This window comes from Aphelocoma coerulescens, chromosome 3 (assembly GCF_041296385.1).
Source record: "Aphelocoma coerulescens isolate FSJ_1873_10779 chromosome 3, UR_Acoe_1.0, whole genome shotgun sequence".
In the NCBI taxonomy this organism is placed as follows: Eukaryota; Metazoa; Chordata; class Aves; order Passeriformes; family Corvidae; genus Aphelocoma; species Aphelocoma coerulescens.
The window spans coordinates 124,876,350-124,900,033 of NC_091016.1; the positions used below are offsets into that span (position 1 = coordinate 124,876,350).

General features: G+C 55.5%; 2 protein-coding genes across 2 annotated transcripts in view; one reads left to right on the forward strand and one right to left on the reverse strand.

Annotated features, from left to right (window-relative positions):
• Positions 1 to 234: 234 nt before the first annotated feature.
• Positions 235 to 14,759, reverse strand: LOC138107455 (fibrinogen-like protein 1). The gene is made up of 7 exons (XM_069008683.1): positions 14,666 to 14,759; positions 11,134 to 11,872; positions 7,732 to 7,954; positions 5,765 to 5,902; positions 3,937 to 4,153; positions 2,347 to 2,542; positions 235 to 1,617 (listed from the first exon to the last, which is right to left on the reverse strand). The coding sequence occupies exons 2-7, from the start codon at positions 11,506 to 11,508 to the stop codon at positions 1,471 to 1,473; spliced, it is 1,296 nt and encodes a 431-aa protein (XP_068864784.1). The 5' UTR covers positions 11,509 to 11,872; positions 14,666 to 14,759; the 3' UTR covers positions 235 to 1,470.
• A 6,045-nt stretch (positions 14,760 to 20,804) lies between these two features.
• SCARA5 (scavenger receptor class A member 5) overlaps positions 20,805 to 23,684 on the forward strand; it is a 33,102-nt gene continuing 30,222 nt past the window's right edge. The window contains exons 1-2 of the mRNA XM_069011890.1: positions 20,805 to 21,108; positions 22,724 to 22,836. Coding sequence (XP_068867991.1) covers positions 22,725 to 22,836 — 112 coding nt within the window. The 5' untranslated portion in view covers positions 20,805 to 21,108; position 22,724. The remainder of the gene's footprint in view (positions 21,109 to 22,723; positions 22,837 to 23,684) is intronic.

Here is a 23,684-nt window from a genome sequence, read left to right on the forward strand (position 1 = left end):
AGAATTCATTCCGGAGCAGCCCCATTTGTGATTCCCAAGGTTTGGGAATCGCCAAATTTAATGTGGGAAATCAGATGGTGGATTAATAACGATAATGGGATCATTAATTAATTAAGCTGTTGCTTATTAAGTGATTAATTAATCCCTTAGCAGGGTATTGATTATCCAGGAGGAATCACGGAGTTTTGGCCGGCGATCCAACAGGAATGTCAGCTCCAAGACACATCTGGGAGAGTCTTGGGAATACCCCGCACCCTTGGAAAACTTCCAAGGAAAACCGAAAGCTGAATAATATTCATTTATTATCTTGGAATTATTAATTTTTGGGACAATTGGAAGGCAACTTGTCCATGGATTTCTCCATAAAAAAACCAACATTCCAGGGAAAATAGAGTCAGGAAGAATCCACCAGGAGAGCACCAAGCGGGAAGGGAGCAGTTGGAAGGGATAAATCCGACTTTCCCTCCACGGAAAACGTGGAATAAGAAAAAAAGGTCATTTAATGAAATATTAATTAAATAAAATTAAATATTCATCACCAAACACAGGAAGGGCGGAGCTGAGTCCCAACTGCCGAATCCGGATCCTGGGAAAAGGCAAAGCCAGGGAAAACGGAGGGTTTCCTGCTGAAACTACCAGTGGGAAATTAATTAATTATTCAAATTAATCATTCAAGTTAATCAATTCTAATTATTCAAGTTAATTCAATCAATTCTAATTATTCAGAGTAAGGCAGTGAAAAAATGGATTTTAAATCCCTTCCGATCGTTCCTGGTCCCTTTTTAGGATGGATGGAAAATCCATCCGGAATTCCTTGCCAGAGAGAGGGCGGGAAAGTGAAAACGGAAGGAGAAATGGAAAACTTCCCAGGGTTTTTTTGGGAAGCTTTTCATCTGGAATATTGCTCTTCCCGAGGGTTGATGTCCAGGTGTGGAACACAATCCTTCCTCGTTTTCCCGTGATTCCATCCACGGGAATGCTCATTGGATCTCCCGGCTTCCCTCAGAGCCAATTCCGGCCATCCCTGTGGTCATGGATCTTCGGGATTTTGGGGAACGGGATGCAAATCGTCTGGAATAAAAGCTGCTCCATCAAATCCCACATGGAAAACTCCCGCGGTACGGCCGGTTCTTTACTTCCATTGGGAAATTCCATCGGGTTGGTGGCCACGGAAATCCTCACGGATCAGCTCGGAGCTGATTCCCATCATCCGGACGACTGGATTTAGTCTTGGGAATGCCCAAGCCTGGTGGAACACAAAGCCTTTCCCAGGAATCACCTCCACATTCCCAGGAGAGCTCCCACGTCGGAGGACCTGGATCAATTCCCTGTTGAATCCTGCTTGGATCCATTCCCACAAAATCCAACAGCGGCCGCTTGGTCCTTCCAGAATCAGTTTCCCTGCACAATTCCCAGCCCTCCCTCCCCAACATTCCATGGGATGTGAAAGGGGGAACATCCCGGGATCCGTCACGGGGAGAGGTGGGGCCGGAATGCGCGCGGCCGGATCATCATGACCACCTTCCGTAGGGAATAATAGTCCGTGTCCTTCCAGGAATACCACACGATCCCATCCGGGCCCAGCATCTTCCGGTTTTTAATGGAATATCGGCCGCCCTGGGAAGCAGAGAAAGGAGAAGGCTCAGGAGAGGGAAACACTTGGAAGCACCATCCGGGATGGGAATATCGGGAAAACGACTCCTCTGAAATGTGGGAGCGAAGACCTTAAGGATAACGTGGGGGAAAAAAAAGCCCATAAATCCCTAAATTTTCCCAAAGGTCCCTCTGGAGCCTCATTGGAATTTCAGGCGGCTGAGTCACCCATTCCAGAGGTTTCCGCGTCATTCCAAACCCCAGCGAGCAGAGGCATCTCTGGAAAAGCGGGATCGCTCCGGTGGCCAGCGCTCCTTTTATTCCCGCTCTGGAGCGGTTGGTGAAGCCAGGCGGGAATCGGGAATGATCTCCCAGGGAATGAGGGATGGGATGAGAGGGAACGGCCTCCAGCTGTCCATGGGCGGATTTAGTTGGATATCGAGGACAATTCCTGCCTGGAAAGGGTTTTCCAGCCCATGGCAGTGCTGGAGTCCTCATTCCTGGAGGGATTTCAGATCCATGTGGATTTGGAGGGACATGGATCAGTGGTGGGATTGGAAATGTTGGGAATGGTCGGACTCGGTCTTGGAGAGCTTCTCCAACCTCAACAATTCCACGATTCCGGGAGCAACAGCCTCGCTCCTCACATTCCACCATCCCCATCCCACTTTTCCTTGATGTCCATCCCTCTGACCTTGGAAAAAAGGAAGCTCCGGTCGGGAAAAAAAAATTCCCCAATCCCTCCCATCCTACCTTGTAGTAAACCCCGTTGAGGTTGGAGAAGAAGCACTGGTGGTACCACCAGCCTCCGTGGGAAATCTCGGCACAGATGTTCCCGGAATCCGGGGTGCTGAAGCTCCTCTTGTCGTGGTACCAGGCGAAGGAATCTTCCACGGTGCCGCTGAATCCGTCCACGTGCAGCCGGTAAAAGTTTTCCTCGTCCTCGATGCTGCCGGAAGCAAAGGAGTATTCCGTTGGGATGGTCGGAATTCCGTCGGGGTCGTGCTTTCCAACCGGGATGCGGCGCTCCCGAGGCGCAGCCGCCCCAGCCGCCTCCCTGCTGGGATTCACCACCTCGAAAAGTCGAGGATGAGGAGATTTTTTTCCTTCCGGGGGATGGGTGTGGTCAGGAATGTTGGAATTTCGGGATGAAATGGGCGGAGAATGACCGGGAAGCCACAACAGAGGAATGTGGGAGCTCTGGGAAAATCCCTTTAATTATCCAGCGCTCTCCATGCAAGGAGCGTCCGGCTCCTCCCGGAGATGGGGATAATTAGTGGAATCGTGGAATTATGGAATGGTTTGGTGGGAAGGGACCTCAAAGCTCATCCCGGTCCAACCCTGACGCCTCCCACTGGCCCGGGTTGTTCCTGGGATATGGCAGGGCATGGAATGGGATGGGATTGAAGGTCCCTTCCCACTCAAACCATTCTGGGATCCTCTGGAGCTGCTGGGATGGCTCCAGGTTGGGGTTCCCAGCAGAAAAATCCCGTGGGATGCAGCTCCAAGGGATACAAGGATCCAGGGAATCCTCGGAGACGTTTCCCAAGCCTAAAGGGGCTCCAGGAGAGCTGGGATTTGGGAAAGGGCTGGAGGGGCAGGAGGCAGGGAATGGCTTCCCAGTGGGAAAGGGGAGCTCGGGCTGGGATGTTGGGAAGGAATTCCCGGCTGGGCTGGAATTCCCAGAGAATCCCTGGCTGTCCCTGGATCCCTGGAAGTGTCCCAGGAAAGCTTGGAGCAACCTGGGATCAGGGAATCCCTGCCCAGGGAATGGGATGAGCTTTAAAGTCCCTTCCCACTCAAAGCATTCCGGGATTTTAGGAGCCACGAGCATCTCCAGGAGAAATAGGGAAGGGGATCCTCTGGGATAATCCAGACACTCCTGGTCGCTCAGGAATAATCCAGGATGTGGCTGATGTGGCTGGAAAAGCGAAACGCGGGAAGAAGGGAAGGGCTGGGAGATTCCAAAGGATGTCAGGAAATAAATGAGTGGAGAGGACCAAAACCCAAACCAGGGCAAAATCCTCAAAATCCTTGGATTTCGGAGACAGAGCTCAGTAATTTGGGAATAAAAACCAGGCGATAGGCAGGGATTATCCATTGGATCCTACATCTCCCTTCTCCCATGGATTTGGAATTTGGGAATGGCCGGGTGACACCGCACATTCCCAAACTCACACCCAACTTCAAATTTGGGATCAAATTTGGGATCAAATTCGGGATCAAATCCAGCTGGGAAGGCAAGGAGAGACTGGGCTCAGCCTGGAAACGTCTCTAGAGAGAATTCCCATTGCCTGAGGGTCTCCCAGGGTTTGAAATCCCGGGAATCATCCCACGTTTCACCTGAAGACCTGGTAGAAGGCGTGTTTGTGTTTGTTATTCCAGTCTTCCAGGTCGATCCGTAGGGAATAATCCCCTTGGCTCGTCATCCTGTGGATGTTGTCGTTCCCCAGCCAGAATTCCCCGTTGAGGTCCCCAAATCCTTCCTTGTACTCGTTCCAGGTCCGGTTGAAATCCACGGATCCATCCTGGCGCCTCTGGATGACCGTCCAGCCCCCACCTGCTGGGAAAGGACGGGAAATGGGAATATCCGGGAAAATCCAGAGGGTCCCAGACAAGGATTTTAGGGAGGATCCATCAGCAAAGGTGTGGAATTCAAATCTCTGGAAGCATAGAGGAGAGCTGGGATTTGGGATTTGGGATGAAGGATGGAGGGGCAGGAGGCAGGGAATGGCTTCCCAGTGGGAAAGGGGAGCTTGGACTGGGATCTTGGGAAGGAATTCCCGGCTGGGCTGGAATTCCCAGAGAAGCTGTGGCTGCCCCTGGATCCCTGGGAGTGGCCAAGGTTGGACAGGGCTTGGAGCAGCCTGGAATAGTGGGAATTCCCTCGTGGAATGGGATGGGATTTAGGGTCCTTTCCCACCCAAACCATTCCATAATTCCATAAAAAGTGTCCTTGTCATGCCACAACTCATGGAAAAGGGATCCCACCTCAGCAGGGGCTCATGAGGGTGATTCCCTATGGATTATCCCAGATTTTCAGGCATCTGGAAGTGAGAGGGAGCAACGTTTTTCGGGAAGGGAATGGTCTGGGACTGGAACAAATGGGAAATCCCAGACTTTATGTCCTGTTCCCACAGGCCAGGAGCTCTCCCAGAATTCTCTTCCCGGCTCCATCTGCTCTCCCATCTGTCCCAATCCCTTCATTCCAAGATTTTCACCGGGAGGAAGACGCGGGATCGGGGCCATCTTTCCATGAGCTGTCTCCACATCCTGTCCCTCTCCCGTGTCCAGGATTGCTTGGATGGTCACGGGAAGAATCCCGGTGACACGCCGGAGACTGAATTCTGGATGAATTCCATGCATCCCAAGATTCCCATCTCTTGTGGGTCACCTGGAGCCCTTCAGGATGTGGATAAGGATCCACCTCCCACCTCCTCAGTTCAGCACAGGGAATAGGAATGATCCCACAAAGAGCTCAAATTCCCAGAGACGCTCCAGACACCCCCAGGGAGCAGCTGCTCCGCCGGGATTCTCCTTCCTGAAACGTGGGAATCCAAAGGCTGCTCTGAGGGCTGGGAGAGCTGGGAATGTCCAGTGGAGAAGGGAAGGATCCAGGGAATCCTCGGAGCCGCTTCCCGAGCCTAAAGGGGCTCCGGGAGAGCTGGGATTTGGGATTTGGGCTGGAGGGGCAGGAGGCAGGGAATGGCTTCCCAGTGGGAAAGAGGAGCTTGGGCTGGGATCTTGGGAAGGAATTCCCGGCTGGGCTGGAATTCCCAGAGAAGCTGTGGCTGTCCCTGGATCCCTGGGAATGTCCAGGGAAAGCTTGGAGCAGCCTGGGATTGGGGACGATGTTGGGATTGGAATGGGATGAGCTTCGAGGTCCTTTCCCACCCAAACCATTCCAGGATTTGGGACTCCCTATATCTGCTTTGAAAAAAAAAAATCATGGAATATCCCAAGCTGGATGAGACCCACCAGGATCATGGATCCAACTCCAGGACAGCCCAGAATTCCCACCCTGTCCCTGACAGCGTTGTCCAAACCCTCCTGGAGCTCCAGCAGCTTTGGGAATGTCACCATTCCAGCACCCAACCACCCTGGGAATCACCAGGATACAAATCCCACCCAAAGCTCCGTTGGGAGAAGCTGCAGGATCCTTTTCCCGGACCTTCCGTGTCCATCTCGCACAGGACCTCGATGGGAACGCCCCGGACCGAGGGCAGGATGCTGTAAATCCCGGATCTCCGGAGCCCGTTGGAGTAGACGGAAGCGCAGTCGATGGGACAATTCCGGCCGTGTTTCGTCTCTGGGAATGGGAAGAGGGAAATGGGAAGGCGGTTACAGACTGGAGGGAGGAGGGAAACGCTTTTCCTACAAATCTGAAAAAGCTGGGAAAAAAAAAATTCCCGGATGTGGAGGTTCAGCCATCAACTTTTGGCAAAGAGGCTCCAGGTCCAACCATCCACAAGGGATTTTTCCAGAGTTTTCCAGAGCCTAAAGGGGCTCCAGGGTTATTCCAGGGAAAATTCCAAATGATTCCAGGGAAAATATGAAATCATTCCAGGGAAAACAACCTGGGGGAAAAAAAAGTATGGAAATACATTTGTTAAAAATAGAGAAGTAATGGAATGAGTTGAAGCAGAAAAATTTCACTAAAAATTCGATTTCTATGCTGGGAATTTTTGATGGAAAAGCCCAAATTATCCCAAGGAAAACCCCAAATTATTCCGGGGAAAACAACCAAAAAATTGGCAAAAAAAGAATCAAAATTAATTCACTAAAACCAGAGAAATTGCAGAAAATTGTTGTTTTTCGAGGTGGAAAAATTCTATCCAAGCTTTAATGCCACGCTGTGAATTTTTGATGGAAAAATCCCAAATTATCCCAAGGAAAACCCCAAATTATTCCAGGGAAAACAACCAAAAAATTGGCAAAATAAAAAAATCAAAATTAATTTATTAAAACCAGATGAATACGAAAAAATTGCTGTTTTTCGAAGTGGAAAAGTTCTGGCGAAGCCCTGATTTTATGCTGGGAATTTTAGAAGGAAAACCCCAAATTATTCCAGGGAAAACAACCAAAAAAATTGGCAAAACCCCCTCAAATTAATTCATTGAAAAGAGAGAAATTACAAAAAATGGTTGCGTTTTTTTTTAAGGGGAAAACCGCATTTTTTTCGCGGGAAATCCCCCAATTTTCAGGGATTTCTGCTGGTTTTTGCCTGGAAAACATTCCCTGGATTTGGGCCGACTCCAGGTGGGCTCCTGAGCTGCTCCCTGTGAGCACCTCCCACACCCACGGAGCTGGAAAAGCCACTGAATCCCCTGGGATCGAGCGGGATTTGAAGCATTTTTCCTGAAGCCGTTCCCGGCGCCATTCCCGGCCCCATTCCCGGCCCCATTCCCGGCCCCATTCCCAACACCATTCCCGGCCCCATTCCCGGCCCCATTCCTGGCCCCATTCCCAACACCATTCCCGGCCCCATTCCTGGCCCCATTCCCGACGCCATTCCCGGCCCCATTCCCGATGCCATTCCCGGCCCCATTCCCGGCCCCATTCCCAACACCATTCCCGGCCCCCTTCCCAGCCCCATTCCCGGCCCCATTCCCGGCCCCATTCCCATTCCCATTCCCATTCCCATTCCCATTCCCGACACCATTCCCGACGCCATTCCCAGCCCCATTCCCGACGCCATTCCTGGCCCCATTCCCGGCCCCATTCCTGGCCCCATTCCCGGCCCCATTCCCACCCCCATTCCCGCCCCCATTCCCACCCCATTCCCGGCCCCATTCCCGACGCCATTCCCAGCCCCATTCCCAGCCCCATTCCCAGCCCCATTCCCTGCCCCATTCCCGGCCCCATTCCCGGCCCCATTCCTGGCCCCTTTCCCGGCCCCATTCCCGGCCCCATTCCTGGCCCCATTCCCAGCCCCATTCCTGGCCCCTTTCCCGGCCCCATTCCCGGCCCCATTCCCAGCCCCATTCCCGGCCCCATTCCCGGCCCCATTCCCGGCCCCATTTCCAGCCCCATTCCCAGCCCCATCCCCGGCCCCATTCCCGACGCCATTCCCGGCCCCATTCCCAGCCCCATTCCCAGCCCCATTCCCGGCCCCATTCCCGATGCCCTTCCCATCACCTGGATGCTGCATCTCCTCCGGGATGCGGATATCGGCGGGATGGAGGCAGCTGGGATTCCTCCAGGCCCAGTCGGCGAGGGCGGAGATGTTGTTGATCTGGGCCTGGATGTCGTAGAGCAGCGTGGCCTGGATGTGCTGGAGCGTGCTGGATTCCCGGGAATGCTGCTCCAGGTCCTGCACCCTCTGGAGGAGGCTCTGGTTGTGCCCCTCCGCCTCCTCGTGCTGCGGGAAAAGAAGGGAAAACGGGATTGGGAACGGTGGGGGACACCAGGGATGGGTGGGGACGGTGGGATCGGGGGTCGAACATTCCGAGGGTTGGTGGTGGAATTCTCGCGCCATGGTCTCTTGGAAGCTCCCAGCCCATCCAGCTTCATATTCCCAGGATTCCGTGAAGGGAGGGCATGGGCAGGGAAGAGCAGATTGGGAATATGGGAATCCTTTCCAAACAATTTCGTCATCGGGATGTTCCAGCTCATCCCATCCCATGGGCAGGGGCACCTCCTGCTATCCCAGCGTGCTCCAGCCTTTCCTTGGACGCTGCCAGGGATCCAGGGATTCCCTGGGAATTCCAGCCCAGCCGGGAATTCCTTCCCAAGATCCCAGCCCAAGCTCCCCTTTCCCACTGGGAAGCCATTCCCTGCCTCCTGCCCCTGCAGCCCAAATCCCAAATCCCAGCTCTCCTGGAGCCCCTTTAGGCTCAGGAAGCGGCTCCGAGGATTCCCTGGATCCTTCCCTTCTCCTGCTGAACATTCCCAGCTCTCCCAGCCCTCCGTGGCCTCCTCTGGACTCTCTCCAGCAGCTCCATGTGCAGAGAATTCCAAGCCTGGATGCCCCTAAAGGAACATTTACATCCCTTTCCCCCTTTGTTTTTCTAGGAAAAGCAGCCTTTGGATCCCAATCCAGGGAGAAGCTGGCAGGAGATTCCCAGAGCTGATTCCAGGGGATGGACACCCTGATCCCACCGGGAATGCGCCGCTCTCTCCTCGTTCCGTGCTCCCTCTCCGTTAGATGGCAGAGCAGGCCTTAGCCAGCAATTCCCAAATCCCACAGCAGCCTGGGAATTCCCTCCCACTTCCCAATCCCTCCTGTGGGTCTGGCAATGGATCCGCAGCCCTTCCAAAGGTGGAGGAGATTCCATGGAAAAAAGTCAGGGATCTGGGGTTGATGCTGAGGAAATTATCCTGGGAATGCTCCTGATCCGAGCTCCAACCCTACAAAATTCCAGGAACTGGAAGCACCCATGGAAAAGGCCTGTGGACACTTCTACCTGGATCTCCAGGGCTTTGGGAATGGGATGGATCCTCAGCTCTTCCAAAGGTGGAGGAGATCCCATGGATAAAACTCAAGGATTTGGTGCTGATATTGAGGAAAATGATCCCTGGGATGCTCCGGATCCATCCCATGGTCGGAACTCCCGGTCTGGTCTGGGAAGCCGCTCCGGGAAAGGTGGAGGAGATCCCATGGATAAAACTGAAGGATTTGGGGTTGACATTGCTGAAATGATCCCGGGAATGCTCCTGATCCGAGCTCCAACTGTGCCAAATTCCAGGTGCCGGAAGCACCCATGGAAAAGGCCCCATGGACACTTCTACCTGGATCTCCAGGGCTTTGGGAATGGGATGGATCCACAGCTCTTCCAAAGGTGGAGGAGATCCCATGGATAAAACTCAAGGATTTGGGGCTGATATTGAGGAAAATGATCCCTGGAATGCTCCGGATCCATCCCATGAGTGGAACTCCAGGTCTGGGAAACTGCTCTGGGAATGGGATGGATCCACAGCCCTTCCAAAGGTGGAGGAGATTCCATGGATAAAACTCAAGGATTTGGGGTTGATATTGAGGAAAATGATCCCTGGAATGCTCCTGATCCATCCCATGGTCGGAACTCCAGGTCTGGTCTAGGAAACCGCTCCGGGAAAGGTGGAGGAGATCCCATGGATAAAACTCAAGGATTTGGGGTTGACATTGCAGAAATGATCCCGGGAATGCTCCTGATCCAAGCTCCAACCCTACAAAATTCCAGGAGCTGGAAGTACCCATGGAAAAGGCCCACAGACACTTCTACCTGGATCTCCAGGACTTTGGGAATGGGATGGATCCACAGCCCTTCCAAGGAAATCTCAAAGATGGAGGAGATTCCATGGGTAAAACTCAAGGATTTGAGATTGATGTTGGGAGAATTATCCCTGGAATGCTCCTGATCCATCTCATGGGTGGAACTCCAGGTCTGGTCTGGGAAACCGCTCCGGGAATGGGATGGATCCTCAGCTCTTCCAAAGGTGGAGGAGATCCCATGGATAAAACTCAAGGATTTGGGGCTGATATTGAGGAAAATGATCCCTGGGATGCTCTGGATCCATCCCATGGTCGGAACTCCAGGTCTGGTCTAGGAAACCGCTCTGGGAAAGGTGGAGGAGATTCCATGGATAAAACTCAAGGATTTGGGGTTGACATTGCAGAAATGATCCCGGGAATGCTCCTGATCCGAGCTCCAACCCTACAAAATTCCAGGAACTGGAAGCACCCATGGAAAAGGCCCACGGACACTTCTACCTAGATCTCCAGGACTTTGGGAATGGGATGGATCCACAGCCCTTCCAAAGAAATCTCAAAGATGGAGGAGATTCCATGGATAAAACTCAAGGATTTGGGGTTGATATTGAGGAAATGATCCCTGGGATGCTCCTGATCCATCTCATGGGTGGAACTCCAGGTCTGGTCTGGGAAACCGCTCCGGGAATGGGATGGATCCTCAGCCCTTCCAAAGGTGGAGGAGATCCCATGGATAAAACTCAAGGATTTGGGGCTGATATTGAGGAAAATGATCCCTGGGATGCTCCGGATCCATCCCATGAGTGGAACTCCAGGTCTGGGAAACTGCTCTGGGAATGGGATGAATCCGCAGCCCTTCCAAAGGTGGAGGAGATCCCATGGATAAAACTCAAGGATTTGGGGTTGACATTGCAGAAATGATCCCGGGAATGCTCCTGATCCGAGCTCCAACTGTGCCAAATTCCAGGTGCCGGAAGCACCCATGGAAAAGGCCCCATGGACACTTCTACCTGGATCTCCAGGGCTTTGGGAATGGGATGGATCCGCAGCCCTTCCAAAGGTGGAGGAGATCCCATGGATAAAACTCAAGGATTTGGGGCTGATATTGAGGAAAATGATCCCTGGGATGCTCCGGATCCATCCCATGAGTGGAACTCCAGGTCTGGGAAACTGCTCTGGGAATGGGATGGATCCACAGCCCTTCCAAAGGTGGAGGAGATCCCATGGATAAAACTCAAGGATTTGGGGTTGACATTGCGGAAATGATCCCGGGAATGCTCCTGATCCGAGCTCCGACCCAGCAACCCCCGGCCAAAAAAAAAAAAAAAAACCCCACGGATCTTTTTTACCTGGATCTCCAGGGCTTTGATCCGGTGCCGGTGATTCCTCAGCTCCTCCTGGAGCTCGGAGATCAATTCCCGGAGTTCCAGGATCTGCTGCTTGCGCTCCTCGTTCTCGTGGAGCCAGTAGGAGACCTCGTCCGTGCATCGGAACAGATCCGGGCACCGCTGCTCGTCGCCCTGCGGAAGCGTGGCCACGATCCGGCAGCGCCCGTTGGGAAGCACCTGGTTGCTGTATTCCCCGCACTGGATCAATCCCGGGCTTTCCCGAGGATCCTCGTGCTCCCGGTAGCCCGCGGGAAGGGATTTTTCCAGGGATTGGCGGCTCAGCGCGGCCATGAGGAGAACAGAGAGCAAGCCCGCTTTTCCCGGGCGGAATTCCATGAGGGAAGCGGGGGTGATCCTCAGGGTGGGTGCTGTGTCCGAACGGGAGAATTCCCAGGGCGTAACAATCCCAGGAAATGCGGCTTTATGGGATCAGAGCATCCGGAAGGATCCCAGAGCTCCGGTCATCCGGGAAAAGGATCTGATCCCATAAAAATCCCGGCTGGGATTGGTTGGGATGCTCCGCTCTCCGCCGGCTCCGTGGGCTGCGGTTCCCTCCCTCCGGAGCGGCTTGGAGGGTGTGGAAGTCGGGATGAGGTGGTTGCTCCCTCGGGAAGGGAATTCTGGAATTCCGCCTGCTCGGGATCAGGTGCAGGAAGGAGATGGCTCCCCCGGCCTGGGGATCCCGGTATTCCAGCGCTTCCTGGAGTGGGAATCAGAGCAAGGAGACGGACGGTGGAGAAGGGGGTGTCCATCCACAGGTGCTCCCAAAATTCCTGGTTCCCATTCCAGGCGTTTCCAGAGACATCCATGGATTAGACCCCTGCCCACCCCCATTCCTTATCCCATTCCAGCCATTCCCAGGAATTTCCATGGATTAGACCCCTCCCCCACAACATTCCCGATCCCACTCCAGCCATTCCCAGAAATATTCATGGATTAGACTCCCCCCCCACCCCCAACATTCCCGATCCCATTCCAGCCTTTCCCAGGAATATCCATGGATCAGACGCCCCATCCCCCTCCAACATTCCTGATCCCATTCCCAGGAATATCCATGGATCAGACCCCCCCCAACATTCCCAATCCCACTCCAGCCATTCCCAAGAATTTCCATGGATCAGAACCACCCCCCCCCCCCCAGATTCCCGATCCCATTCCCAGGAGTTTCCATGGATCAGACACACCCCCCCCCCCCAACTTTCCCAATCCCATTCCAGCCATTCCCAGGAATTTCCATGGATTAGACCCCTCACCCCCACAACATTCCTGATCCCACTCCAGCCATTCCCAGGAATATCCATGGATTAGACACCCCCATCCCAACATTCCCGATCCCATTCCCAGGAATTTCCATGGATTAGACCCCCCACCCCCACAACATTCCCAATCCCACTCCAGCCATTCCCAGGAATATCCATGGATCAGAACCCCCCCCCCCCCACATTCCCGATCCCATTCCCAGGAGTTTCCATGGATCAGACCCTCCCCCTCCCCTCCCCCACATTCCTGATCCCATTCCCAGGAATATCCATGGATCAGACCCCCTCCCTCCCCCAACATTCCCAATCCCACTCCAGCCATTCCCAGGAATATTCATGGATTAGACTCCCCCCCACCCCCAACATTCCCGATCCCATTCCAGCCTTTCCCAGGAATATCCATGGATCAGACGCCCCATCCCCCTCCAACATTCCTGATCCCATTCCCAGGAATATCCATGGATCAGACCCCCCCCCAACATTCCCAATCCCACTCCAGCCATTCCCAAGAATTTCCATGGATCAGAACCACCCCCCCCCCCCCCCCCGATTCCCGATCCCATTCCCAGGAGTTTCCATGGATCAGACCCCCCCCCCCAACTTTCCCAATCCCATTCCAGCCATTCCCAGGAATTTCCATGGATTAGACCCCCCACCCTCACAACATTCCCAATCCCACTCCAGCCATTCCCAAGAATTTCCATGGATCAGAACCCCCCCCCCCCCATTCCCGATCCCATTGCCAGGAGTTTCCATGGATCAGACCCTCCCCCTCCCCTCCCCCACATTCCTGATCCCATTCCCAGGAATATCCATGGATCAGACCCCCTCCCTCCCCCAACATTCCCAATCCCACTCCAGCCATTCCCAGGAATATTCATGGATTAGACTCCCCCCCACCCCCAACATTCCCAATCCCATTCCAGCCATTCCCAGGAATATCCATGGATCAGACGCCCCATCCCCCTCCAACATTCCCAATCCCATCCCCAGGAATATCCACGGATCAGACCCCCCCCCCCAACATTCCCGATCCCACTCCAGCCATTCCCAGGAATATCCATGGATTAGACCCCCCCCCAACATTCCCAATCCCACTCCAGCCATTCCCAATAATTTGCATGGATCAGAACCCCCCTCCCACATTCCCAATCCCATTCCCAGGAATTTCCATGGATCAGAACCCCCCTCCCACATTCCCAATCCCATTCCCAGGAATTTCCATGGATCAGACTCCCCCCCCCCCAACATTCCCGATCCCTCTCCAGCCATTCTGAGGGGTATTCATGGATTAGACCCCCCTCCCTCCCCCAACATTCCCAATCCCACTCCAGCCATTCCCAGGAATATCCATGGGTTAGACCCCTCCCCCACAACATTCCCGATCCCACTCCAGCCATTCCCAGAAATATTCATGGATTAGACTCCCCCCCCACCCCCAACATTCCCGATCCCATTCCAGCCTTTCCCAGGAATATCCATGGATCAGACGCCCCATCCCCCTCCAACATTCCTGATCCCATTCCCAGGAATATCCATGGATCAGACCCCCCCCAACATTCCCAATCCCACTCCAGCCATTCCCAAGAATTTCCATGGATCAGAACCACCCCCCCCCCCCCCCCAGATTCCCGATCCCATTCCCAGGAGTTTCCATGGATCAGACCCTCCCCCTCCCCTCCCCCACATTCCTGATCCCATTCCCAGGAATATCCATGGATCAGACCCCCTCCCTCCCCCAACATTCCCAATCCCACTCCAGCCATTCCCAGGAATATTCATGGATTAGACTCCCCCCCACCCCCAACATTCCCAATCCCATTCCAGCCTTTCCCAGGAATATCCATGGATCAGACCCCCCCCCCAACATTCCCGATCCCACTCCAGCCATTCCCAGGGCCATCCATGGATTTGATGCTCTCTCCGTATCCCTGAGCAGGGTTTTCCCTTGGGATCAATAACTACACACGGAATTATCCCCATGCGGATCCCGGACCACCCGGGAAGAGCCTGGATGGATCCCAACCTGGGATTGGCTCTCCCCCCCGGGCTCGGATCCAACGGGAACGAGGAGAGACCCCATCCAGGCGGGAAGAACCCCCCTCCTTGACCCCTTTTATCCCAAAAAACCGCGCTTCCCTCGGAACCAGCCCTGGGCCTCTTCCCAAGGCTTCTCCCGACGAAAAAGCACACAGACGAGGAATTCCAGAAGCTTCCCGGAATTCCCAACCCACCTCCGGTGGTCCCGGCCGGAGCGTCCGGGAGCGGCGAGCGGCGGATTCGGGCGGGCCATGGGGAGCGGGGCCCACGGAATCCTGATTCCCACTGATCCTCTCACGGCTCTAAAAATAGGGATGAGCGAGGCGCCGGCGGGAAGGAGGATCCAGCCGAGCCCGGCGTGACCTTCTCAGCAGCCGGAGGATTATTCCGGAGCCTCCGGAGCCGGGAAAGGCTCCTGCTCATCCCAAATCCCCCCGGCCCAGCCCGGAGATGTGTTTTTCCTACGGTGGGAATGTGTTTTCCCGGAGTTTTTATGGGAAAGCTTCCCGAGCCTACTCAGAGCCCGGAAATCAGAGTTGGGGTTTAATTCCCGATCCCAGGGTTTGCTCAGTTTTCCCTTTGCTTTTTTCCCATTTTTCCTTCGCTTTTCCCCATTTTCCTGCTTTTTCCCATTTTCCTGCTTTTTTTCCCTCCATTTTTAACCTTTTCCCTCAGTTTTCCCTTTGCTTTTTTCCCATTTTTCCTTCGCTTTTCCTCATTTTCCTGCTTTTATCCCTCCATTTTTAACCTTTTCCCTCAGTTTTCCCTTTGCTTTTTTCCCATTTTTCCTTCGCTTTTCCCCATTTTCCTGCCTTTCCCCATTTTCCTGCTTTTTTCCCTCCATTTTTAACATTTTCCCTCAGTTTTCCCTTTGCTTTTTTCCCATTTTTCCTTCGCTTTTTCCCATTTTCCTGCTTTTTTCCCTCCATTTTTAACCTTTTCCCTCAGTTTTCCCTTTGCTTTTTTCCCATTTTTCCTTCGCTTTTCCCCATTTTCCTGCTTTTTTCCCTCCATTTTTAACCTTTTCCCTCAGTTTTCCCTTTGTTTTTCCCCATTTTTCCCGGTGTTCCCCATTTCTCCCCCCCAAATCCCCCCCAATTTGGGGTTTCCCCAAAATCCCCCCGATGCGCTGGGGGGGGATCTGGGGGGGAAATGGGGAGAAGCAAAGGGAAAACTGAGGGAAAGGGGTAAAAATGGAGGGGAAAAAGGCAGGAAAATGGGGAAAAGAGAAGGAAAATGGGGAAAAGGGAAGGAAAATGGGGAAAAGTGAAGGAAAATGGGGAAAAGCAAAAAAAAAAATGAGGAAAAGGGAAGCAGAAAACTGAGGGGAAAGGGGTAAAAATGGAGGGAAAAAAGGCAGGAAAATGGGGAAAAGCAAAAAAGATGAGGAAAAGGGAAACAAAACTGGGGGAAAGGGGTAAAAATGGAGGAAAACAGGAGGAAAATGGGGAAAAGTGAAGAAAAATGGGGAAAAGGGAAACAGAAAACTGGGGGGAAATGGTAAAAATGGAGGAAAAAAGGCAGGAAAATGGGGAGAAGTGAAGGAAAAATGGGAAAAAAGCAAAGGGAAAACTGAAGGAAAATGGTAAAAAAGAAGGAAAACAGCAGGAAAATGGGGGAAAGGGAAGGAAAAATGAGGAAAAGGGAAACAGAAAACTGAGGGGAAGTGGTAAAAATGGAGGGGAAAAGGCAGGAAAATGGGGAGAAGTGAAGGAAAATGGGGAAAAGAAAAAAAATGAGGAAAAGGGAAATGGTAAAAATGAAGGAAAACAGCAGGAAAATGGGGGAAAGTGAAGGAAAATGGGGAAAAGGGAAGGAAAATGGGGAAAAGGGAAGGAAAATGGGGAAGAGGGAAGGGAAATGGGGAAAAGGGAAGGGAAATGGGGAAAAGGGAAGCAGAAAACTGGGGGGAAATGGTAAAAATGTAGGAAAACAGCAGGAAAATGGGGAAAAGCAAAGGAAAAATGGGGAAAAGAGAAAAGGGAAAACTGAGGGAAAATGGTAAAAATGAAGGAAAACAGCAGGAAAATGGGGGAAAGTGAAGGAAAATGGGGAAAAGGGAAACAGAAAACTGGGGGGAAATGGTAAAAATGGAGGAAAATAGCAGGAAAATGGGGAAAAGTGAGGGAAAATGGGGAAAAGGGAAGGAAAACTGGGGGAAGGGGTAAAAATGGAGGAAAAAAGGCAGGAAAATGGGGAAAAGCAAAGGAAAATGGGGAAAGGGAAACAGAAAACTGAGGGGAAGTGGTAAAAATGGAGGGGAAAAGGCAGGAAAATGGGGAGAAGTGAAGGAAAAATGGGAAAAAAGCAAAGGGAAAACTGAAGGAAAATGGTAAAAATGAAGGAAAACAGCAGGAAAATGGGGAAAAGTGAAGGAAAATGGGGAAAAGGGAAACAGAAAACTAGGGGGAAATGGTAAAAATGGAGAAAAGTGAAGGAAAATGGGGAAAAGTGAAGGAAAATGAGGAAAAGTGAAGGAAAATGGGGAAAAGGGAAGCAGAAAACTGAGGGGAAATTGTAAAAATTGAGGGAAAAAGGCAGGAAAATGGGGAGAAGTGAAGGAAAAATGGGAAAAAGCAAAGGGAAAGCTGAAGGAAAATGGTAAAAATGAAGGAAAACAGCAGGAAAATGGGGGAAAGTGAAGGAAAATGGGGAAAAGTGAAGGAAAATGGGGAAAAGGGAAGGAAAAATGAGGAAAAGGGAAGCAGAAAACTGGGGGAAATGGTAAAAATGGAGGAAAAAAGGCAGGAAAATGGGGAAAAGTGAAGGAAAAATGGGAAAAAAGCAAAGGGAAATGGGGAAAAGAGAGGGAGAAGGGGAGAAAACAGGGAAGAAGGGAAAGGTGGGAATGAAGGCAAAAAAAAAAAAGGGGAAAAACAAAGAAAAATGAAACATAAAGAGGAGGAAAAATCTGGGAAAAGCAGGGAAGAGGAGGGAAATGCAGGAAAACCCCCGGGGGATCCGGGAATTCTGTGGGATCTTTAACGGGAAGGGTGGAATCTCAGCGCTCCCCCGGCCAGGCAGGGCCGGGATCTGATCCCGGAGCTCCTTTTGGGCTCCGGGGATGTTCCCACCTGGAACGGGCGATCCCAAATCCCCCTTTGGATCCGGGCCGGCTCCGCGCTCCCATCGGAGATTCCAAGGGAGGGATTTTGGGGCCTTTCCGTGGATTTTTCGCACTCCTGGGGTCGCTCCCAAGGCGGGCCTTTAGGGGGCCCCACGAGCTCGGGAATTGCATCCCTGGAAGCTCCCGGAGGCAGGAATCGCTTCCCGAGGTCGCAGCCACCCCTGCCCGCGGGTCCTGGGATCCATTCCCGGGGTCCCGGCGCTCCGCGATTCCCCGTTCGTGTGGGATCCGCAGCGGGAGATCCCTCCCGATCGCAGCCGCTGGAATATCGGGATGGCAGCGCTGGAGCAGGGATTGGAGGCGGGGGAATCACGGAAAGGAATCGTTTCATCCTGGAAAGTGGGATTTGGGGAAGGAATTCCTGCTCCTGCAGAGCTGGGGGAGGCCCCTCGTCCATAAAATCGTGGAATTGCTGAGCTTGGAAAAGCCCTCGGAGCCCACGGATCCAACCATTCCCGGCACTGCCGAGGCCACCCCGGTTCCAGCTCCCACCCCAAATCCACAGGGATTTCCATCCCACCGGGAATGGGGGCTCCAGCCCCGCCCCGGGCAGCTGGAAGGGCTGGAAAACCTTTCCAGGCAGGAATTGTTCCCAAAACCCAACCTGGACCTCCCTTGGTGCGACGCCCAGGATCCAAATCCCATCTGAAAACCCCTGGGAATCCCATCGAATCATCAGCCTGGAGTCGGGAAGCGGCTCGGAGAGCGATTCCTGCAGGAAAACATCGCCAGGAAATCCATGGGAAGGGAAATTCCTCATGGAATCCTCGCATCCCGGAGAGGTTTGGGTGGGAAGGGCCCTTAAATCCACCCCCATTCCATGGGCTGGGACATTCCCTGATCCCAGGCTGCTCCAGCCCGGCCTGGAAACGCTTCCAGGGATCCGGGGGCAGCCCCAGGATCTGCAGGATTTGGGATTTGCTCCCAAGTCTGATCCAACTTTTCCTCCCGGGGATCCGCGGGGTTGCCGGGAGAGGGTTTGGGAAGGGATTTTTGGGGCTCTTTTCCCGCTCCACATTCCCAAAAAACCAGCTCGGATCCCGGCTGCTTCCGTGTTCCCTCCCGGCTGGATTTCCTCGTCTCCAAGGGCTTTTCCCACCTCAACAATTCCATGATCCCATGGGATGGGTTTGACCTCCGCTGGCACCAGAAGTCATTCCCGGCTCCGGAGCAGCTTTTATCCCGTTTTAACCGCTTTAAATCCCGTTTTTCCTCTCTCTTTTCCAGCAGAATCCCGCAGAGCGAGGTTCCCCCGCGCCGGGATCCAACCCAGGACCCATCCCAGAACAAATCCATGGATGGAAACCGAGGAGCAGGAAAAGCTCCCAGCGCTCGGTCCCGCTGGAATCTCCCGAAATCCAATGAAATTTTCCCACTTTTTCGCCTTTCCTGGGATAAAGGACAAATCTTGGCCCTTCCCTTCATCCCGGATTGTCATTCCCTGCTCCCACAGAGCCGCGGCCGAGGAGTTTGGGATCATCCCAGACTCTCCGTGCCTCAGTTTCCCTGCGGATTCAGCGCTCCTCTCCCCATTCCCGGGATTTTGGGTGCTCCTGCCGGCCGGGAATTGGGACTGGAAGGATGGGAATTCCCTGGAGCTGGGACACGGATCCGCCTCGTTCCCTCCGGGAAGGAATTCCAGGGGGAAACTCCGCCCTTTTCCACTTGGGGGGATGCTCCTGCTCCTCTTCCCTGGGGATATTCCAGCCCCTGCTTCCCTCGGGAATGTTCCGGCCTCGGTTTTCCCTCTCCCGGTTCCCCCGGGAATATTCCAGCCCCGGTTCCGCCTCTCCCGGTTCCCCCGGGAATATTCCAGCCCCGATTCCTCCCGTCCCGGTTCCCCCGGGAATATTCCAGCCCCGGTTCCGCCTCTCCCGATTCCCCTGGGAATATTCCAGCCCCGGTACCCCCGGGAATATTCCAGCCCCGGTTCCTCCTCTCCCGGTTCCCCCGGGAATATTCCAGCGCCGGTTCCCCCTGCCCCTGACCTGATTTCCCGAGGGATGCTCCTGCCCCGGTTCCCCCTGTCCCGGTACCCCCGGGATGTGCTCCTGTCCCGGTTTCCCCTGTCCGGGTATTCCCAACAGATTCTCCTCCCCATTTTTTCCCGGGGGACGCTCCTATCCCGGTTCCCCGTGTCCCGGTACCCCCGGCAGATGTTCCCGCCGCGTTTTTCCCGGGAGATGTTCTTATCCCGGTTTCCCCTGTCCTGTTTCTCCCGGGAGATGCTCCTATCCCGGTTTCCCCTGTCCTGTTTCTCCCGGGAGATGCTCCTATCCCGGTTTCCCCTGTCCTGTTTCTCCCGGGAGATGCTCCTATCCCGGTTTCCCCTGTCCTGTTTCTCCCGGGAGATGCTCCTATCCCGGTTTCCCCTATCCTGTTTCTCCCGGGAGATGCTCCTATCCCGGTTCCCCCTGTCCCGGTTCCCCCGGGATGTGCTCCTATCCCGCTTCCCCCTATCCCGATACCCCCTGGGACATGTCCCTGCCCCGTTTCTCCCGGGAAACCCCCGTTTCCTATCCCGGTTCCCCTTATCCCGGTAACTCCGGGAGATTCTCCTCTCCCGTTTTCCCCTTATCCCGTTCCTGCCCCGTTCCTCCCGTGGGACGCTCCATTCCCGGTTCTCTCTTCTCCTGCCCCTCTCCCGGCCCGGGGCGGGCGCTGCAGCGGCGGGGGGATCCCGGCCCCGGTGGGACGGAGGGAGGGAAGGAGGCAGGAAAGGGGCGGAGGATCCCGGCCCCGGAGGGACGGAGGGAGGGAAGGAGGCAGGAAAGGGGCGGAGGATCCCGGCCCCGGAGGGAGGGAGGGAAGGAGGGAGGAAAGGGGCGGAGGATCCCGGCCCCGGAGGGAGAGGGCGGAGGATCCCGGCCCCGGTGGGAGGGAGGGAGGGAGAGAGGGAGGGAGGAAAGGGGCGGAGGATCCCGGCCCCGGTGGGACGGAGGGAAGGAGGGAGGAAAGGGGCGGAGGATCCCGGTCCCGGAGGGAGGGAGGGAAGGAGGGAGGAAAGGGGCGGAGGATCCCGGTCCCGGAGGGAGGGAAGGAGGGAGGGAGGAAAGGGGCGGAGGATCCCGGCCCCGGAGGGACGGAGGGAGGGAAGGAGGGAGGAAAGGGGCGGAGGATCCCGGCCCCGGAGGGAGAGGGCGGAGGATCCCGGCCCCGGTGGGAGGGAGGGAGGGAAGGAGGCAGGAAAGGGGCGGAGGATCCCGGTCCCGGAGGGAGAGGGCGGAGGATCCCGGCGCCGCTCCCCGCCTACAAAAGGCTCCGGGCCGGGCGGGCCCCGCTCCCAGCGCCGGGACCCCGCACCCATGGGCGGCTGCCGGGCCCCTCCGCGCCCCCGCGGAGCCGCCGCCGCTCAGCCCCGGGGGTCCCCTCGCCGTCCTCGGCCTCCTGTGCCGGCCACCGCCGGGACGCAGCCCGGGGAGTGAGGAGAAATCCCGGGGAGTGAGGGGAAATCCCGGGAAGTGAGGAGAAATCCCGGGGAGAGAGCACGGGAAGAGCTCGGGCCCGCGGGTGAGTGCGGACAGCGGGGACCCGGAGCGCCGGGAGCGGGGCTGGAGGAGCCGCCGAGCCCCGAGGGGTGCGCGGGGAGGGAGAGGCTCCGGTCCCGGTTCTCCCGGGAATGCTCCAGTCCCGAATCCCTCTGTCCCGGTTCTCCCGGGAATGCTCCAGTCCCGAATCCCTCTGTCCCGGTTCTCCCGGGAATGCTCCAGTCCCGAATCCCTCTGTCCCGGATCCAACCGGGAATGCTCCAGTCCCGAATCCCCCTGTCCCGGTTCTCCCGGGAATGCTCCAGTCCCGAATCCCCCTGTCCCGGTTCTCCCGGGAATGCTCCAGTCCCGAATCCCTCTGTCCCGGTTCTCCCGGGAATGCTCCAGTCCCGAATCCCCCTGTCCCGGTTCTCCCGGGAATGCTCCAGTCCCGAATCCCTCTGTCCCGGTTCTCCCGGAATGCTCCAGTCCCGAATCCCTCTGTCCCGGTTCTCCCGGAATGCTCCAATCCCAAATCCCTCTGTCCCGGTTCTCTCAGGATGCTCCTGCCCTTTTTCCTTCCCCCTGTCCCCGTTCCCTGGCGGATTCTCCTGCCCCGGACTCTCCAGGCGAGGTCTGAGAGATCCCCCGGAATTCATGGATGGCGTTTCCCCCTTGGAAGCGGGACCAGGAGCTGGGAATGCGGCTGGTTTAACTGGGACAAAACTCCGGCGGCACCACAGGCCCAACAATCCCTGGAAAACAGAATCCATGGATCCGTGTCCCTGCTCCAAACCCCGTCCAGTCCGGCCTCGGACACTCCCAGGGATCCAGGGGCAGCCAGGGATTCTCTGGGAATTCCAGCGCAGCCGGGAATCCCTTCCCAAGATCCCAGCCCGAGCTCCCCTTTCCCAGGGAAATCCCTCCATTCCCGCCTCTCCCAGCCTGGCATTGGATCCAGCCCCATCCCGACTCCTCTGCGGGAAGGAATTCCGGCCTCCAGGCCCTTCCCTGGCAATCTCGGCACTCCAGGAAGGGTCTCCCTTCCCTTTCCCATCCCCGACTCCCAGAAAAACCCCTGGGGATGGATTCGCAGCCTCCTGGATCCCAGAATCCCGGGATGCTTTGCCTGGGATCCACGCAGCTTCAATCCCATCCCATTCCCATCCCGGCACCTCCCCCGATGATCCCAGGCTGCTCCAGCCTTTCCTTGGGCACTGCCAGGGATCCGGGCATTCCCTGGGAATTCCAGCCCAGCCGGGAATCCCTTCCCAAGATCCCAGCCCAAGCTCCCCTTTCCCACTGGGAAGCCATTCCCTGCCTCCTGCCCCTCCAGCCCAAATCCCAAATCCCAGCTCTCCTGGAGCCCCTTTAGGCTCAGGAAGCGGCTCCGAGGATTCCCTGGATCCTTCCCTTCTCCTGCTGAACATTCCCAGCTCTCCCAGCCTGGCTCCAGAGGGGCTCCAGCCCTCGGAGCAGCTCTGGATTCTCCTCCTGCCTCGCTCCAGCAGCTCCGTGTCCTGCTGATTTTGGGATCCTGGAGCTGGGGGTGGGGGCTCATCTGCTCCATCCCAGAGCCGGATCCCGGCAGGGATTGGCCGGGATTGGGATACACCAAGCACCCAATTCCAGCTGGTATTCCCGGTTTTCCCCGGCAGGATGGAGAACAAGGCCGTGTATCTCCACACCTTCTCCGAGCGGGAGAGCGGATCCGTCCTGGAGGAGCCTTTCGAGGGAAGGAGCCTTTCCAAGCTGAACCTCTGCGAGGACGGTGAGGGCGGATCCACCTCCGGATCCACCTCCGGATCCACCTCTGGATCCACGGGGGGGTTGGGAGCACGGAGAGCTCCTGGGAGCTGGGATTGCTCGGGAAGGAGCTCCGGATTCGGATCCACCTGGGCAGAGGTGTCCGGAATGAGCTCCGTGCTCTGCTCCGGCGTCCAGGCAGGATTCCCTGCCCTGGGAAACGGGGATGGATCCTGTGGTGGGAGCAGCACCGGGATGTGTCTCCAGCATGGGTTTTCCAGGGATTCTGTGGCTGCCCCTGGATCCCTGGGAGTGTCCAAGGAAAGGTTGGATGGGGCTTGGAGCAGCCTGGGATTGTGGGAGGTGCCAGGGTTGGAATAGGATGGGATTGAAGGTCTCTTCCCACCCAAAGCATTCCGGGATTCCGGGATCGAGGATGCTCAGAATCCATCCTGAGGGATTTTTATGGAAGTTGGGGATGGGAAAGGGAGGAAAAAGGAAGGGAGACCCTTCCTGGAGTGCCGAGATTCCCAGGCAGGTCCCTGGATCCCGAAATTCCTTCCCAGAGAGGAGTTGGGATGGGGATGGATCCAAAGCCAGCTGGGAGAGCCGGGAATGTCCGGCTGGATCAGGGAAGAATCCAGGGAATCCTTGGAGCCGCTTCCCGAGCCTGAAGGGGCTCCAGGAGAGCTGGGATTTGGGAAAGGGCTGGAGGGGCAGGAGGCAGGGAATGGCTTCCCAGTGGGAAAGGGGAGCTTGGGCTGGGATCTTGGGAAGGAATTCCCGTCTGGGAGGGTGGGGAGGGGCTGGGAACATCCAGCTCCGGATGAATTCCTTCCGGGAATGCTGCGAGGGGCTCATGGAGGTGATTCC

Bases quoted from the DNA above. Each gene is read 5' to 3' on its own strand.
- LOC138107455 (XM_069008683.1), bottom strand. From the start codon at position 11,508: ATGGAATTCCGCCCGGGAAAAGCGGGCTTGCTCTCTGTTCTCCTCATG. The intron at 5,903-7,731 runs GTGATGGGAAGG...TCCCATTCCCAG, and splicing joins GGAGGAGATGCAGCATCCAG to AGACGAAACACGGCCGGAAT. The intron at 1,618-2,346 runs GTAGGATGGGAG...TCTGCTTCCCAG, and splicing joins TCAACGGGGTTTACTACAAG to GGCGGCCGATATTCCATTAA.